This window comes from Bos mutus, chromosome 10 (genome assembly GCF_027580195.1).
Source record: "Bos mutus isolate GX-2022 chromosome 10, NWIPB_WYAK_1.1, whole genome shotgun sequence".
Classification (NCBI taxonomy): Eukaryota; Metazoa; Chordata; class Mammalia; order Artiodactyla; family Bovidae; genus Bos; species Bos mutus.
In genome coordinates, this window is record NC_091626.1 from 32351048 (window position 1) to 32365576 (window position 14529).

Below are 14529 nucleotides of genomic sequence, written 5' to 3' on the forward strand. Positions count from 1 at the left end.
ATTTTTAACTAACGGAAAATAAAAGTAGAACACAGCCAAATTTGGGCTTGCAACTTACTCAACAGTTGAGGGAAATTTATAGCACTCAAGGCTCATATTCCAATAAAAGGAACCTCTCAAATTTTTTCTCGTTTCCTGAGGTAAGCTTATATTGCTATAAACTTCCTTCTTAGAATTGTTTTTGTGGCATCCCATAGATTTCACATCATGTGTTTCCATTTTCATTTGTCTCCAGGTATATTTTTATTTCCTCTTTGATTTCTTCAGTGACCCATTGACTTTTTAGTAGTAGCTCTTTAGACTGTGTGTTTCTGTTTTTTGCAGTTTTTTTTTCTTGTTGTTGATTTCTAATCTCACAATGTTATAGCCAAAAGATGTTTGGTGTATTTTGAATTTTCTTAAATTTATTAAGACTTGTTTTCTGACCTAGCCTGTAATCCATCCTGGAGAATGTTCTATGTATACTTGAAGAGAATGTGTATTCTGGTATTTATGTACACCAGTGTTCACTGAGGGCTTACCTAGTGGCTCAGTGGTAAAGAATCCGCCTGCCAATAAAGGAGACATGGATTCAATCCCTGGGTTGGGAAGATCCCCTGGAGAAAGAAATGGCAACTTACCCCAGTATTGTTGCCTGGGAAATCCCATGGACAGAGGAGTCTGGCAGACTATAGTCCATGGGGTTGCAAAAGAGTCAGACACAACTTAGTGACTAAACAAAACAAAACAAACATTCACTGGAGACTCACTTACAATAGCCAAGATAACAAAGCAACCTAGGTGTCCATCAATAGATGAGTGAATAAAAAATGTCATATATATGTATGTGTGTATATACACACACGCATAGTGGAATGTTACTCATATATTAAACATTGAAATCCTGCTATTTGCAACAACATGGAAAGATCTAGAGGGCATTATACTAAGTGAAATAAATCAGAGAAATACTGTATGGTCTCACTTATATGTGGAATTTAAAAAGCAAAACACAAAAATAGACTAAATGAATACTGAGAACAAACAGGTGGTTGGTGGAGGCAAAAGAGCATGAAATAACATGTGAAAGGAATTAAGAGGTACAAACCTGCAGTTAGTAAAAAAAGAAAGCCGTGGGGAAGCAATATATAACATTAGGAATATGGTCAATAATATTGTAATATCTTTGTGTGATCATTTCATAATGTACACAAATGCCAAATCGCCATGCAGTGCACTTGAACCTGACTCCGAATTGTGTGTCAACTATATTTCAATTAGAAATCAAGGTCTGAAATGAAAGACTTCAGTTTTCAACCTTAAAGAGACTTAGGAAAAGAAGAGAAAATGAAATCCCAAGTAAGCAAAAGAAAAGAAATAATAAAGGATATAGTGGAAAACAATGGAATAGAAAATAGTAGATGAAAATTAAGAAAGTCAAAAGCTTATTCTTTGAGAAGATCAATGAAACTGATAAGCCTCTAGCCAGACTGAAAAGATAGAAATTACCAATGTTAGTACAGGGACATGTAACATTGTTATTCTTCAGATATTAAAAAGAATAATAAGATAATATTATAAACACTTTATGCCAATTCACTTGAATATTAGATGAAATGGACAAATTATTTGGAAGATACAAATTATTGAATCTGAATCAAAAAGAAACCTAAAAACTCTGAATAGCTAGTTTTAGTTTTAGTTTAAGACCTTCACACAAAGAAAACTCCAGGCACAGATGACTTTTCTGGAAGAATTCTACCAAACATTTAAGGAATAAATAATACCAAGTTTATACATATTCTTGCAGAAAACTGAGGAGCTAAGAATAACTTCCCAACTCATTACTCTGACAGTAAACCCAGACCAACATATTAGAAGAAAAGGCAACAGATGAATATTTCTCATGTACACAGATGGAGAAATTCTCAAAAGTTTTTAGAGTAGAATCCAATAGTATATAACAAATGTGATTTTTCCAAGGATACAAGAGTTCTTTAACATTTGAAAATCGATCAGCATAATTTACTGTGTTAACAGAGTAATTAATGAAAAATCACATGATTTTCCCAGGAAGTGCAAAGAAAGCATTTGACAAAATCTATGCCCATTCTTCGGAGAAGGCGATGGCACCCCACTCCAGTACTCTCGCCTGAAAAATCCCACGGACGGAGGAGCCTGGTGGGCTGCAGTCCATGGGGTTGCTAAGAGTCGGACATGACTGAGCAACTTCACTTTCACTTTTCACTTTCATGCATTGGAGAAGGAAATGGCAACCCACTCCAGTGTTCTTGCCTGGAGAATCCCAGGGACGGGGGAGCCTGGCGGGCTGCCGTGTATGGGGTCGCATAGAGTCAGACACGACTGAAGTGACTTAGCAGCATGCCCATTCTTGCTAAAAACTCTCAACAAACTAGTAAATGGGAAGAAACTTCCTTAACCCAATCAAGGGCATTAATGAAAAAACAACAGCTAATGTACTTGTTATCAGGAACAAGGCAAGAATATCCACTGTCATGAATTCTGTTCAGTGTTTTACTGGAAGTTTTAGTGCCACAAGGCAAGAAAAGAGGTAAAAGTACCTCCATCAACATTATAGAGGTAGAAGTAAAACTCTGTATTTGAAAACATGATAATCTGTGTAGAAAAGTATGTGTGTGCTTAGTCGCACAGTTGTTTCCGACCCTGTGTGACCCCATCTGTGGTCTGTAGCCTGCAAGGCTTCTCTGTTGAGGGAATTTTCCAGACAGAATACTGGAGTGGGTTGCCATTTCCTACTCCAGGGGATCTTTCTGATCGAGGAATTGAACCCGGGTCTCCTGCATTGCAGGTAATAGGGGAAATATATAAAAAATAATTTTATCTCTATATGGTAGTAATGAACAATTGGTATTTGAAATTAAAAATCAATACTATTTATAATAGCATAAAAATTATGAAACCTTACGACAAATTTGACAAAAGATGTGAAACTGCACACTTAAAACTGTTAAACATTGCAGACAGAAATTAAAGAAATTCTAAATAAGTGGGGAGAGGTGTTAATGGGTTAGCAGATTCAGTATGTTAAGAGGTCAGTCCTCCTCACAAATAATCTCTAAATTCAACTTGATCCCAAGAAAGTCTTAGTGGTAATGAACTAGATACAATGTTTTTGGTCTAGAATAAGGTTATACACTCTTACAGTTAATGAGGTACTTACCAAGCTTAGGAGAAGTACATGTTCCTTTCTGTGGGGAGAGATGGGATGAGGACAGTACCACCTGGACTTCTCAGCAAATCTTCCTCCACCATGCAGAGGTAAGATGTGCGAGCACCTAGAATTGCTGTGTTATAAATACTCAGTCTTTGATGTGGCTTCTGAAACTCAGAGACAAGAGCAATGTTGCATTTAACACAAACTGTTAAAATATTGTTAAGGTGTTTTAGAAACATGAAGGTGTTGTGTGAGTGTTGTAGTTAACGTAATAACATATCCAAACTAAGAGTCATGGGACCAGCCATTCATCATCCAGAAACCTGAAAACGAGAGAAATCCTCCCTTGCATAGAATTAGAGGCTACTGAATCTAGAAACACAGTGGAATCAATCTGCAGATAAAAAGTCTTTTGAAATATTTAAAATTAGGAATAAGATCTATTTATCTAAATAATTTTAAGACTTATCAAGCTTTTGTAACCTTTTATTACAAAGTTTTCATATGGATGAAACTTTTCATTAAATGAAAGAAATAGTTAGAACCTGTTTATCCTATTTTGCATAAACAGGATTTTCTTATTTTACATAAAGAAAATTTTTAAGAGATAATCAACTCAAGCTCTGGTTCACTCTGGTTCACTCATGACATGGGTGGGTAGAGAAGGCCATGGCATGAAAGGATCCACAGAAGGACACTGAAGAGGTCAGATGGGTCTTCTCTTCTTGATGGAGAACATGGGCACAGAGTACTGCGGTCATCAGCCTGCTGGGCCCATGTCACTGTCACCTTTCAACACCAGTCCATGCTCATGGTGCTGGGTGGGGAGGTGGTGATAGAGGAGATGGTCGTATCTTGTTCAGTCACTAAGTTGTATCCAGCTCTTTCTGACCTCGTTGACTGTAGCACATCAGGCTTCCCTGTCCTTTACTCTGTCCTGAAGTTTGTTCAAACTCAGGTCCATCAGGTCAGTGTTGCCCATCCAACTATCTCATCCTCTGTCACCTCCTTCTCTCAATCTTTCCCAGCACCAGGATCTTTTCCAATGATTTGGCTGTTAGCATCAGGTGGCCAAAGTATTGGAGCTTCAGCATCATCAGTCCTTCCAGTGAATATTCAGGGTTGATTTCCTTTAGGATTGACTGGTTTGATCTCCTTGCTGTCCAAGAGAATCTCAAGAGTCTTCTCCAGCACCACAGTTTGAAAGCTTCAATTCTTCAGCACTCAGCCTTCTTTATAGTACAACTGTCACATCCATACATGACCACGGGAAAAAACAGCTTTGACTAGATGGACGTTTGTCGGCAAAGTAATGTCTCTGCTTTTTAATATGCTGTCTAGAAGGAAATGGCAACCTAGTCCAGTGTTCTTGCCTGGAGAATCCCAGGGACGGGGAGCCTGGTGGGCTCTCATCTATGGGGTCACACAGAGTTGGACACGACTGAAGTGACTTAGCAGCAGCAGTAGCAGTAGCAGTAGGTTGGTCATAGCTTTTCTTCCAAGGAGCAAGTGTCTTTTTATTTTCATGGCTGCAGTCACTGTCCACAGTGATTTTGGACCCAAAAAAATAAAATCTGTCACTGTTTTCCACTTTTTCCCCATCTATTTGCCATGAAGTGATGGGACCAGATGCCTCCCGAAAGCCAGAACATTTTTCCTTTGGTCAGTGTTCTGAAAGTTTTATTAAACACTTTATCTGTTCTGATTTATTTGCTTTTGGTCAAGGTGAGCTTATATCTTCATCCTTTGAACCCTAAGGATGTGGCAAATGCGGGGGGTGGGGGTGGGGGTGGGTTGCCCAGCTCTCCCCATGTGCTGCTCAGAATTTCAGCAGGTGGGCTGGTGGAAGGAGCACACAGCTGTTCCCAGGCGATAAAGAGGAGAGGAAATTGTGTCCTTGACTTTATTTTATTTTCCTTGGTACGTGTGTGGTGTTGTGCCAAAATCTTGACTTTTTTCCTGTATTTCTTTAGTTTTAGGAAAAGTAATTTGATTCTAAAATGAAATCTGATGTTTTTACTCTTAGGGGCTGGAGGGGATTAATTCTTGCCATTTCCTATGTGTCTGGGCAGTGAGTGTCCTAGGGGTGGGGGCTTTGAGTCTTGTCCCTTGCCTCTCCCAGGGCCTGCCACTTAGCAATTACTGTGTACATACATTTTGATGAGTCAGAGCATACATGAATGTCCAAAGTGCAGGCACAGCATTGCTGACTGAAGAGAGTCAGGCAGCAAGGTCGCTATTCTACAGCCTAGTTCCTTCCCCGGATGATTTTATATAGGCTAATCTTTCTGTATGTAAAATCTTTCCCATGTATAAAATTGATATAGCGCATGCCTTTACAAAACCACAGTGACTCCTATCCCCAAACCCCTCATCAGTGATGGACCCTGAGCCCTGTGTGGGGCTGTGTTGGCTCCACAGCCTGTAGAAAATCCAGGGCTCACCCTTGGCAGTGACTGCTTGCTCATTTGTGAAGAACATGACCCAATAGCCAACACAGGTTATTTGATGGGAGCCTTGGTCAGGCATGGGGAGGTACTGAGGAGCTTTGTTTTTTTTGTATTTAAAATTTTTTGTCTCCTTTGGGTCTTTGTTGCTGCGCACGGCCTTCTCTAGTGGTGGCAAGTGGGCTTCTCATTGCAGGGGCTTCTCGTTGTGGGGCATGGGCACTAGGGTGCATGGGCTCAGTAGCTGTGGCACACAGGCTTAGTTGCCCTGTGAGGTGAAAGTGGCTCAGTGGTATCTGACTCTTTGTGACCCCATGGGCTGTAGCCCATCGGGCTCCTCTGTCCATGGAATTCTCCAGACAAGAATACTAGAGTGGGTAACCATTCCCTTCTCCAGGGGATCATCCCAACGCAGGGATCAAACCGGGGTCTCCTGCATTAGCAGGTAGATTCTTTACCATCTGAGCCACCAGGGAAGGCTAGTTGCCATGTAAGATGTGGAATCTTCCTGGACCAGAGATCAAACCCATGTCTGCCCACTATATTGGCTGATGGATTTTTAATCACTGGACACCAGGGATGTCCTGAGTTTAAAGCGTAGTGTCATTTAAAGCATACAGTTCATTGGTTTTTAGCATATCTATAAGCTTGTGCCCCTGGTGGCTCCGAGGGTAAAGAATATGCCTGCAATGCAGGAGACCAGTGGTGGAGAAGATCTCTGGGTGGAGAAGATCCCCTGGTGAAGGGAATGGCAACCCACTCCACTATTCTTGCCTGGGAAATCCCATAGACAGAGAAGCCTGGTGGGCTACAGTCTGTGGGAGTCACAAAAGAATCAGACACAACTTAGTGACTAAACAACAAAAAATGTTCCGTTATATGGATGTATATTTTGTTTATCCGTTCATCAGTTGATGGACATTTGGGGTATTTTCACTTTTAGGCTATTATGAGTAATATTGCTATGAACATTTGTATAGTAGCCAAGTATTTTTACATTTTCACTTTTTGTCACTTTAGACCAATGTATGTACAAGTACACAATTTTAACTCCTTTTAGAATCCAGAGAGAAGATTTATTTATGGCAGTAGAAGTACAGAATTACAGAAGTACAGAATGGAGCAGAATAAGCTAAAAAGGGTAGTTACAAGAAAGCACTTGTTCATGTAGCCAGGGTCTGCATTTTAAGGAAGTTAAGCTTAAAATAATTTTTGCTATATTTTCATTTAATTAATAATTTTCTGTGTATGTACCTATAATATGCATTAACATGCATATTTATCATTTCAGTTATAACGGTGTGATTGGCTAGAAGTTTGAATCTATGTAAATTCATCTAATTCTTCCAGGCCAGTCTTTGCAGTCAGTGATGGGGATAGAATGGCACACAAATGGACAGGGTCTGTGCCCCCACAGTACTTACGTCCAGTCTTGCTGAGGGTCAGAGCATGTGTATGAGGACTTCCAGCCAGTGGCACAATGTGGTGCTCTCTGCTGGGAAAGCATGTGGCGTCTTGGGAGCGTCAGCTTCTACAGGGAAGTTCATGACCAGTAGTTGTGACACACGGAATGTATGGAGTCTAGAGGAGGAATGGATGCAGATAAGCTGGAGGAGGGGGTGTGGAAAGAAGGAGGTGGAATGGAGGAGGGAAGGGAAGGAAGGGCAGGTCTAAGCTGAACGTTCAGCATGGTCAGTGCACCAGCTACAGTTCAAGTTGAGGCATGCTGAGAACTGAAGATGGAAAGAGCAGAGAGAGGCCTGGTACCCTGATGATGGCGTTAAGTGGTTTGGACTCCACCCCAAGAGCTGGGAAGTCATTGAAGGGTGCTTCGTGATCTGCATTTTCCATTTTGGTTACTCAAGGGCATGTTGGGTGGGGGCAGTAAGAGGGCAGGTCATCTGCCATGAGGGACAGAGGAGTCCTCCGTGAGGATGCGGTGGGGTCAGGAAGAATCACTGTGGGGAACAAGGTGAGCAGGTGGCTTGGAGCAGCAGCTTCTGGGCCAAAGATGAGTATCTGAAATCTGCATCATGAGACATCATGGAGGGACATGCCCCCAGGGACGTGGTAAAGCACTGCACTGGCATGGTTGTGGTTCAGTATGTCCCTTGCCTTAATTGAACTGGGTTGAACTGAGCTGCCTTAATTGAACTGAAAATGCCGATAAAAGTAGAGAACAAAAGCTGCCAAAACAAACTCTGGATGATCCTTCGTTCTCGTCACAGTCAAAAGTCATCAGCTCCCCTGTTGATTTCATGTCTTTGAAATCGAAAGCCTGGAAGGGAAGCTAATTACTTCCCTGTTGCCCAGAATCAAAAAGTCAGGGTTGGTAGGGGAGGGGGATGGTAGGGGCAAGGATACACAACTGAGCTGTTATTTTTAACTTTCAGGAGGCCAGGTATCTCAGTTCCTAGAGTCAGAGGGGAATTAAACACAGGGCCAGGCAGGAAGCGGGAGGTGACCTACCTCCTGAGGTAGTTGTGGGGACCTCAGGACTCACGTGCTTGTAAGCTTTGCTCAGTGAGCTGAGCCTGGAAGAACAAAGTAACTGGTCAGGGGCCAGAGAGCAAGAGATGGTGAATATAAAGTAGGTCTGTCTTATTGCAAATCGGTGGTCTTCCTGCTCCACCAAAGCGTCACCTGAAGTGAAATGCTGAGAGTCTGGACAGAGGTGAGGTGGCAGTGGCCCTGCCGTGTAAGGGGTTGGGGGCTGCATAGCAGTGGTGATTAGTTTGTTTAGTAAATTCCCCTTAGACCAGTGGCCCTCCTAGGGACTGAGAGTTGGATTAACCTCACTTTCCTGGCCATCTCCATATGGGTATTGCTGCTGCAGCTGAGAGGTACCATGTCATGGTTTGAGGCAGCTGGATCCATTTCCTACTGTGGCACGGCCACACTTGTGGGCCTGGCAGCCCTCTGAGAGGCTGCTGAGTCTGCCTGCATTCAGCCAGCTTTCCCTTCCAGCTCAGTGGTGGGCTGGCTCTTGGGGGAGTAGACAGCATGCAGAGGTGAAGCCATGCTTTTAAGGTTTCACCAGATACGCAGATGTCAGAACAGCCGAGACCACTTGGGCCTCCTTCCTGGAGAACGTAGAGGGAAGATCCCCTGGAGGAAGGCATGACAACCCACTCTGGTATTCTTGCCTGGAGAATCTCATGGGCAGAGAGGCCTGGCAGGCTATAGTCCATAGGATCACACAGAGTCAGACATGACTGAAGCGACTTAGCACACACATGCCTAATGGCTGAGCACATGACTTCTGTTTTCTCAGGACAGTGACTCTTGGCTTTTTAATTCTTTGTCCAGGTATGTACCCTTCAGCTACAGCACCCCAGGAGGCTGACAGTGGCCGGAAGCTGACTCACCTGCTGAATGCTGTGACGGACGCTCTGGTCTGGGTGATTGCCAAGAGTGGCATGTCCTCCCAGCAGCAGTCCATGCGCCTGGCTAACCTGCTGATGCTCCTGTCTCACGTCAGGCACGCCAGGTACGATCCCTGCGGGGTCTGCTCCACTGGGTGTGTGGTGGGAGGGAGGGTGCAGATGCTCACAGAAGGGTGAAGAGCTTTGGAAAAAGGGTTTTGCAAGTTCAAGATGGATAAGGTAGAATTGCCACCTTTAAGGGAAAATGAACTCCTGAAAGGGAAGGCGGGCATCATCAGTAAACACGCTGGTGGCCTTTATAGGATGCGGTCGTTGTAGTAGCTTTATAGTGTCTTGTTACCCTGTCCAAGCTCACTCTAATTGCCACAAGATAGACAGCAAGAGATGAGGTGTTGAGACAGGGAATACAACTTTAGGCTGACCAAGAAGATGGCAGACTAATGTCTCAAAATAACCATCTTTTGAGGGTCTGGATGCCAGGTTCTTTTCGAGATCAGAGGTGGGGGGAGACAAGGAAACAAAGTAAAAAGGCCATTAATCTTGCAAATATTTCCTAGAATGCAAACCTCAGGCAGGGGATGTGTTAGTGTCTTCCTTCCTGCCACCTATAGGTGGACAGGGTCCTGAACAAAGACACTTTAGTAAGTCAGGCAGAGGGGCAGGATTCTCTGAGGCAGGTCATTATGTGTGATTATAATAACAAAAGCAACAGAAAGCAAGTCAAAGGAACAGTTCCAACATGGAGCCAGAATTGGCTTTTCCCTGCAACATTGTGCTGGCTTATCCGGTTTTTAGTTGCTGGGGATTTTAGCTTGTTTATGGATTCTGAAAGGGGCAGTTAGTTCCTCCCGTAAAGTGAGCTGCCCCATCTTCCTGCACTACACAGGGCTGGGGTCCTGAGGTGTTTTCTTAAAAAGGTTAAACCCAGCTTCTCTAGATCAGCTCTGGGGCTGGTGATCTGGGGCGATCACAAAGGCTTCCCTAAGAGTCGTCCTTTTCTTGCTATAGAAAAGGATATTATGTATCTTTGCAACACATCCCCTGCCCGAGGTTTGCCATTCTAGGAGATATTTGCCAGATTAGTGGCCTTTTTATTTTTGTTTGCCTATCTCCCCCCACCTTTGATCTATAAAAGAACCTGGCATCCAGACTCTCGTAAGATGGTTATTTTGAGACATTAGTCTGCCATCCTCTTGGTCAGCCTAAAGTTGTATTCCCTGCCTCAACACCTTGTCTCTTGCCATCTATCATGTGGCAAGCAGAGCGAGCTTGGGCTTGTTAACAAGACACCATAAAGCTGCTATGACAACTGCATCCTATAAGAGCCATCAGTGTGTGTACTGATGATGCCCGCCTTCCCTTTCAGGAGTTCATTTTCCCTTCAAAGTGGCAAGTCTATCTTATCCATCTTGCAATATGATACTAAGAGAACTAGTGAGCTGAGTAGGTTTGGGAAGGCAGTGCATGGGTAGAGTGTATCCAGGAAATGGACACTGTGTGCCCTCAAGAAGGGAGATGGTGTCTGATGGTGGCTTCATGCCGGTGCTGTGAGGCTCAGCGCTGGCCATCACCCAGGAGGAGGGTGGGGTGCTGGGGCTGGAGGAGGGGAGAAGAGGAAGGAAGGTAAATGCTCCCTTGAGGAGGAAAGTCTAGGGACGGTGAGAAAAGACGACACCTCATGGGTTTTAACAAGGGGGAGGGAAGTGGAAATAAGCTCTGCTCTGTTTACTCGTTAATGATTACTCAGCACACGACCATTTACAGAGCAGAAACAGTCCATCCTCATTAATCACAGATTCTCTACTTGTGAATTTGCCTGCTTGCGAAAATGTATTTGTAACCCCAAAATCAATACTCACGGTGCTTTTGAGGTCATTTGAGGACGTGTGCAGACTGGCAGAAAATTTGAGTTACCCACACTTACGTTCCCAGCGGAGGTCATACCAGGTGCTGCTTGCTCTGCCTTCTTATTTCTGCTCTCAGAGTGTAAACAAGGGTGTGTTATATGGTCTATTTAGTACCTTGTTTTGGCATTTTGTGCTTTGTTGGAGATTTCATAGTCTAAAAAAAAAGCACTGTCTAGCTCCTAAGTGCAAGAGGCCTGTGATGTGCTTACAGAGAAAATGCATGTTAGATAAGTTTCGTTCAGGCATGAATTTTAGTGCTACAGGCTGTGAATGAAATGTTAATGAATCAACGATTTATGTTAAATAAGGCCCTTTAAACAATAACTCAGAAGAAACAAGATTATGTATTAATGGGCTGATGAAAATGTTGGGACCAGGATCTCTCAGAACCTAACTCTTATTTCTCCCAGTAGCAATGGTTCAGTGTTTTCAAAGACCATGAAGATGTACCTATGGTGTTCAGAGACCCCATCACACTATGGGTCAAGTTGTTGGGGTGGGTGGTGGGACACCATCGTCCACAGGACATTGGCTTCATCCTCACCTGCAGATCATTGGAGGAGCCAGATGCAAGAACCATAAAGCAGAGGGCTGGGGGTCGTGCTGGGGTGAAGGTGAGGACCAGCTCCATGGGGGAGAGTCGGGGAGATGTCAGGCTTCCTGTGGCTGCTTCAGGAGGGAATCTCAGCACCTTTTTTTTTGTCTCTCCAGTAACAAGGGCATGGAACACCTGCTCAACATGAAGTGCAAAAACGTGGTCCCCGTCTACGATCTGCTGCTGGAGATGCTGAATGCCCACACACTTCGCGGCAACAAGTCTTTGGTCACAGGGTCTGAGCGCAACCTGGTGGAGGACAGTGAGAGCAAAGAGGGCTCCCAGAAACCCCAGGCTCAGTGACGCCCAGCCCTGAGCTGTGGTCAGACTGCAGAGAAGGTCAGAGGCTGAAGCATGAACTCCAGCACAAACCGTGAGCCCCGTCAGAAGGGGGCAGGCTTCCTTGGCTTTCTGCTATGTGGTCCTTCCTGTGGCTCCTCGATGCCATCCTTCCCCGACCTCCCCATCTCCTGGGAGTCAGGGTTCAAAAGCCAGTACTCTTGTCATCAGAGGGCAGAGTTTGAGTACAAGGTTTATGTCTGGCTTGGCCTCATGGGGTCTCATTGTGGTCACTCCGTTACTTCCCATCTCCCTCCCACTCTTTGGAAAATATCTTAGGGATTTTGGAGTGACTGGAGGAAACTGACTTGGGAGAAAGGGGAGAAAATGTAGGACACGCACAGAAGGGGACTAACCTTTTCTGTGCCACTTAAGCTGCCCTTGGAGTCCTTTGTGTGCTGCCTTCTGGACCGCTTGATTGTAGGATTGAAAACCACAGTGACCGTCAGCTAACTGGCCTGTGAGGATGGATGGTCATACATTGCTATGATTTTGTCCAAGGCCAGAGGGAATGTGACCTAGGGAGCCAGTGGTCAGGCTGGGGTGGGAGCCACATCTTCCGCCAACACCTTGCTGCCGCCTTCCTGCAGGTTCACCCCTGTTGGTTTGCATTCAGAGAGCCTGTGAATTATCTGGGTGGGTGGGTGGGTGTGTGGGTGTGTGTGTGTGTGTGTGTTTTCACCTCCATGGAGAAGAAATGTGGAGATGCAAATACTCTGCTCCTGGAATTGCCTTTCTTAAAACTCTTGTGTCCCAAGGAGTTCAGCATGTGTGCTGGAGGAAGGACCAGTGTTTGCAGGAATGGGGTTTCTCCTGTGGGTGTGGGTCACAGCCACCAGGCTTCCCTGGGGCAGCCACAGCTGCCACATCAGCCACCCAGGGGAGACAGGGACACTGCAGGTGTGTGTGTGTGAGGTGTGCTGATCCACAGAGGGATGAATGGCTACACACACGTCAGCATCTGCGTGTCAGGTTCAGGGTCAAACTATGGACGGGATGAGCACACCACTTGAACAAGACTGTGAGCTCTATTAGAAAAGAGAGATAGTTAGGGTAATTATTTATAGCAAGAAAAAAGTCTTTTATACCCTAGGGCTCTTTTAAAATATTTTCTTATCAGAACATTTATATGGTGGGTTGGGTGAAATAAAAACTTAGTAAAATATTAGTTCTTATTTCAAGTGGAACATAAATAGGACGTGATGATAAAGCACCTCTGAAATTACAATTTTAACTCATTTTTTTAAATTTACGTTTTCGTACAAATTTTCAGGAGCATCGTGAATGCATATAGCAAGTTTACATCAGTACTTTGGAAGAGAGCAGTTAGATAATCATGTGTGACTTTTGTGATGTTTTTAAAAATTACCTTGTAATAGGAGATTAAACACATTTTCTTTTTGAAAATGGTAAATACAAAATGTGCTCACCACAGTAAATCTAAGTCATTAGGAAGATTACATTCAATAACATAAGGTTGGTTTCTGGCAGTGTGATCTTGAATAATTGTTAATTTTGATATCGATGCAGTTTTACTAAAAATGTTGAGCAAAGCTGTATCAGAAACCCTTAATCATGAACCAAGAAGAACACAGTGTTGTCTATATTCTGAGGGTATTTGAAATTATTCTTAGTGACTCAATGTTGTAGCTTTAGTACAACAGATACTTTAGATTTTATAGGAACCAGGGTTTAGGTCAATTTTCTTTCTTTCCAGTCAGTTTAGGACCCCCTATGGCAAACAAGGCGATGGAGGCTAGAGAGTGGGAAGTGGGAGGCAAAGAAGGCAGTTATTTGAAGAACAATTATTTGCTGATGAATTTCTCTTAATTGTATTTATAAAAAAGACTACCAGTTTGAAAAAAAAAATAAAAAAAATCAACAAAAATAATACAGAATGAAGTTCAAGCCACCACCCCATGACTGCATAATGAAGTTTTTCAGGTTGGATTTTGATGCCAAGGAAGGCATCCGATTGGTCTCAGGTGTCCAAGCACCTGTCTGTGCCAAACCCTGCATGTCACCCACATGGTGCTTGCTGTCATGAAAACTCCTTCAGTGCCCACTGCCCACCTCCCACAAACACTCCTGTATGCTGCTTGAGGTTGCTTGTTTCACTGCATTTGGATTTAGCCCGTGAGGAGGATGTTAACACTTTGGGTCATTTCTTCTTGGCTGTGGTCTCACCTGGTGTGCTGGTGAGTCAGTCCAACCAGAGAGGCTGCCCTGGTGCAAGGCTGTCTCTTAGACTGGCATCTAGGCCAAGCAGGCAGTTGAGATAATATGGTATGTCGTTTAAAGGTGTTCTTTGTTTTGTTTTGAATTCCCTAGGGCCCTTTCCCCCTTTCAGATGTAGTGTGTACATCTGTTCCCAGTTGCTCCAAATCCTTTCTCTGAGGATTGCAAACTGCAAAATCAGGCTGCTGTTTTTATGGGTTTTGAGTAAATCCTCCATGTTCGTTTTAAAGATGAGCCATTTCTCTTAAATAGTGCTTTCTCTTAAATGTCTTCTATTTGGAGGGTATCTAACCACCCAAAGTGTTTCCTTGGTGGCTCAGATGGTAAAGAATCTGCCTGCTATGTGGGAGACCTGGGTTCAACCCCTGGGTAGGGAAGATCCCCTGGAGGAGGAAATGGCAACCCACTCCAGTATCCCTGCCTGGGAAATCCCATGGACAAA

At 43.9% G+C, this 14529-nt stretch overlaps 1 protein-coding gene across 1 annotated transcript in view; it reads left to right on the plus strand.

The window, feature by feature from the left end:
• The window catches only part of ESR2 (estrogen receptor 2), a 65423-nt gene extending 51209 nt beyond the window's left edge, over positions 1 to 14214 (plus strand). The window contains exons 8-9 of the mRNA XM_005898252.2: positions 8932 to 9112; positions 11627 to 14214. Of these exons, the coding sequence (XP_005898314.1) occupies positions 8932 to 9112; positions 11627 to 11813 (368 nt within the window). The 3' untranslated portion in view covers positions 11814 to 14214. The remainder of the gene's footprint in view (positions 1 to 8931; positions 9113 to 11626) is intronic.
• The last annotated feature ends 315 nt before the right edge of the window (positions 14215 to 14529 follow it).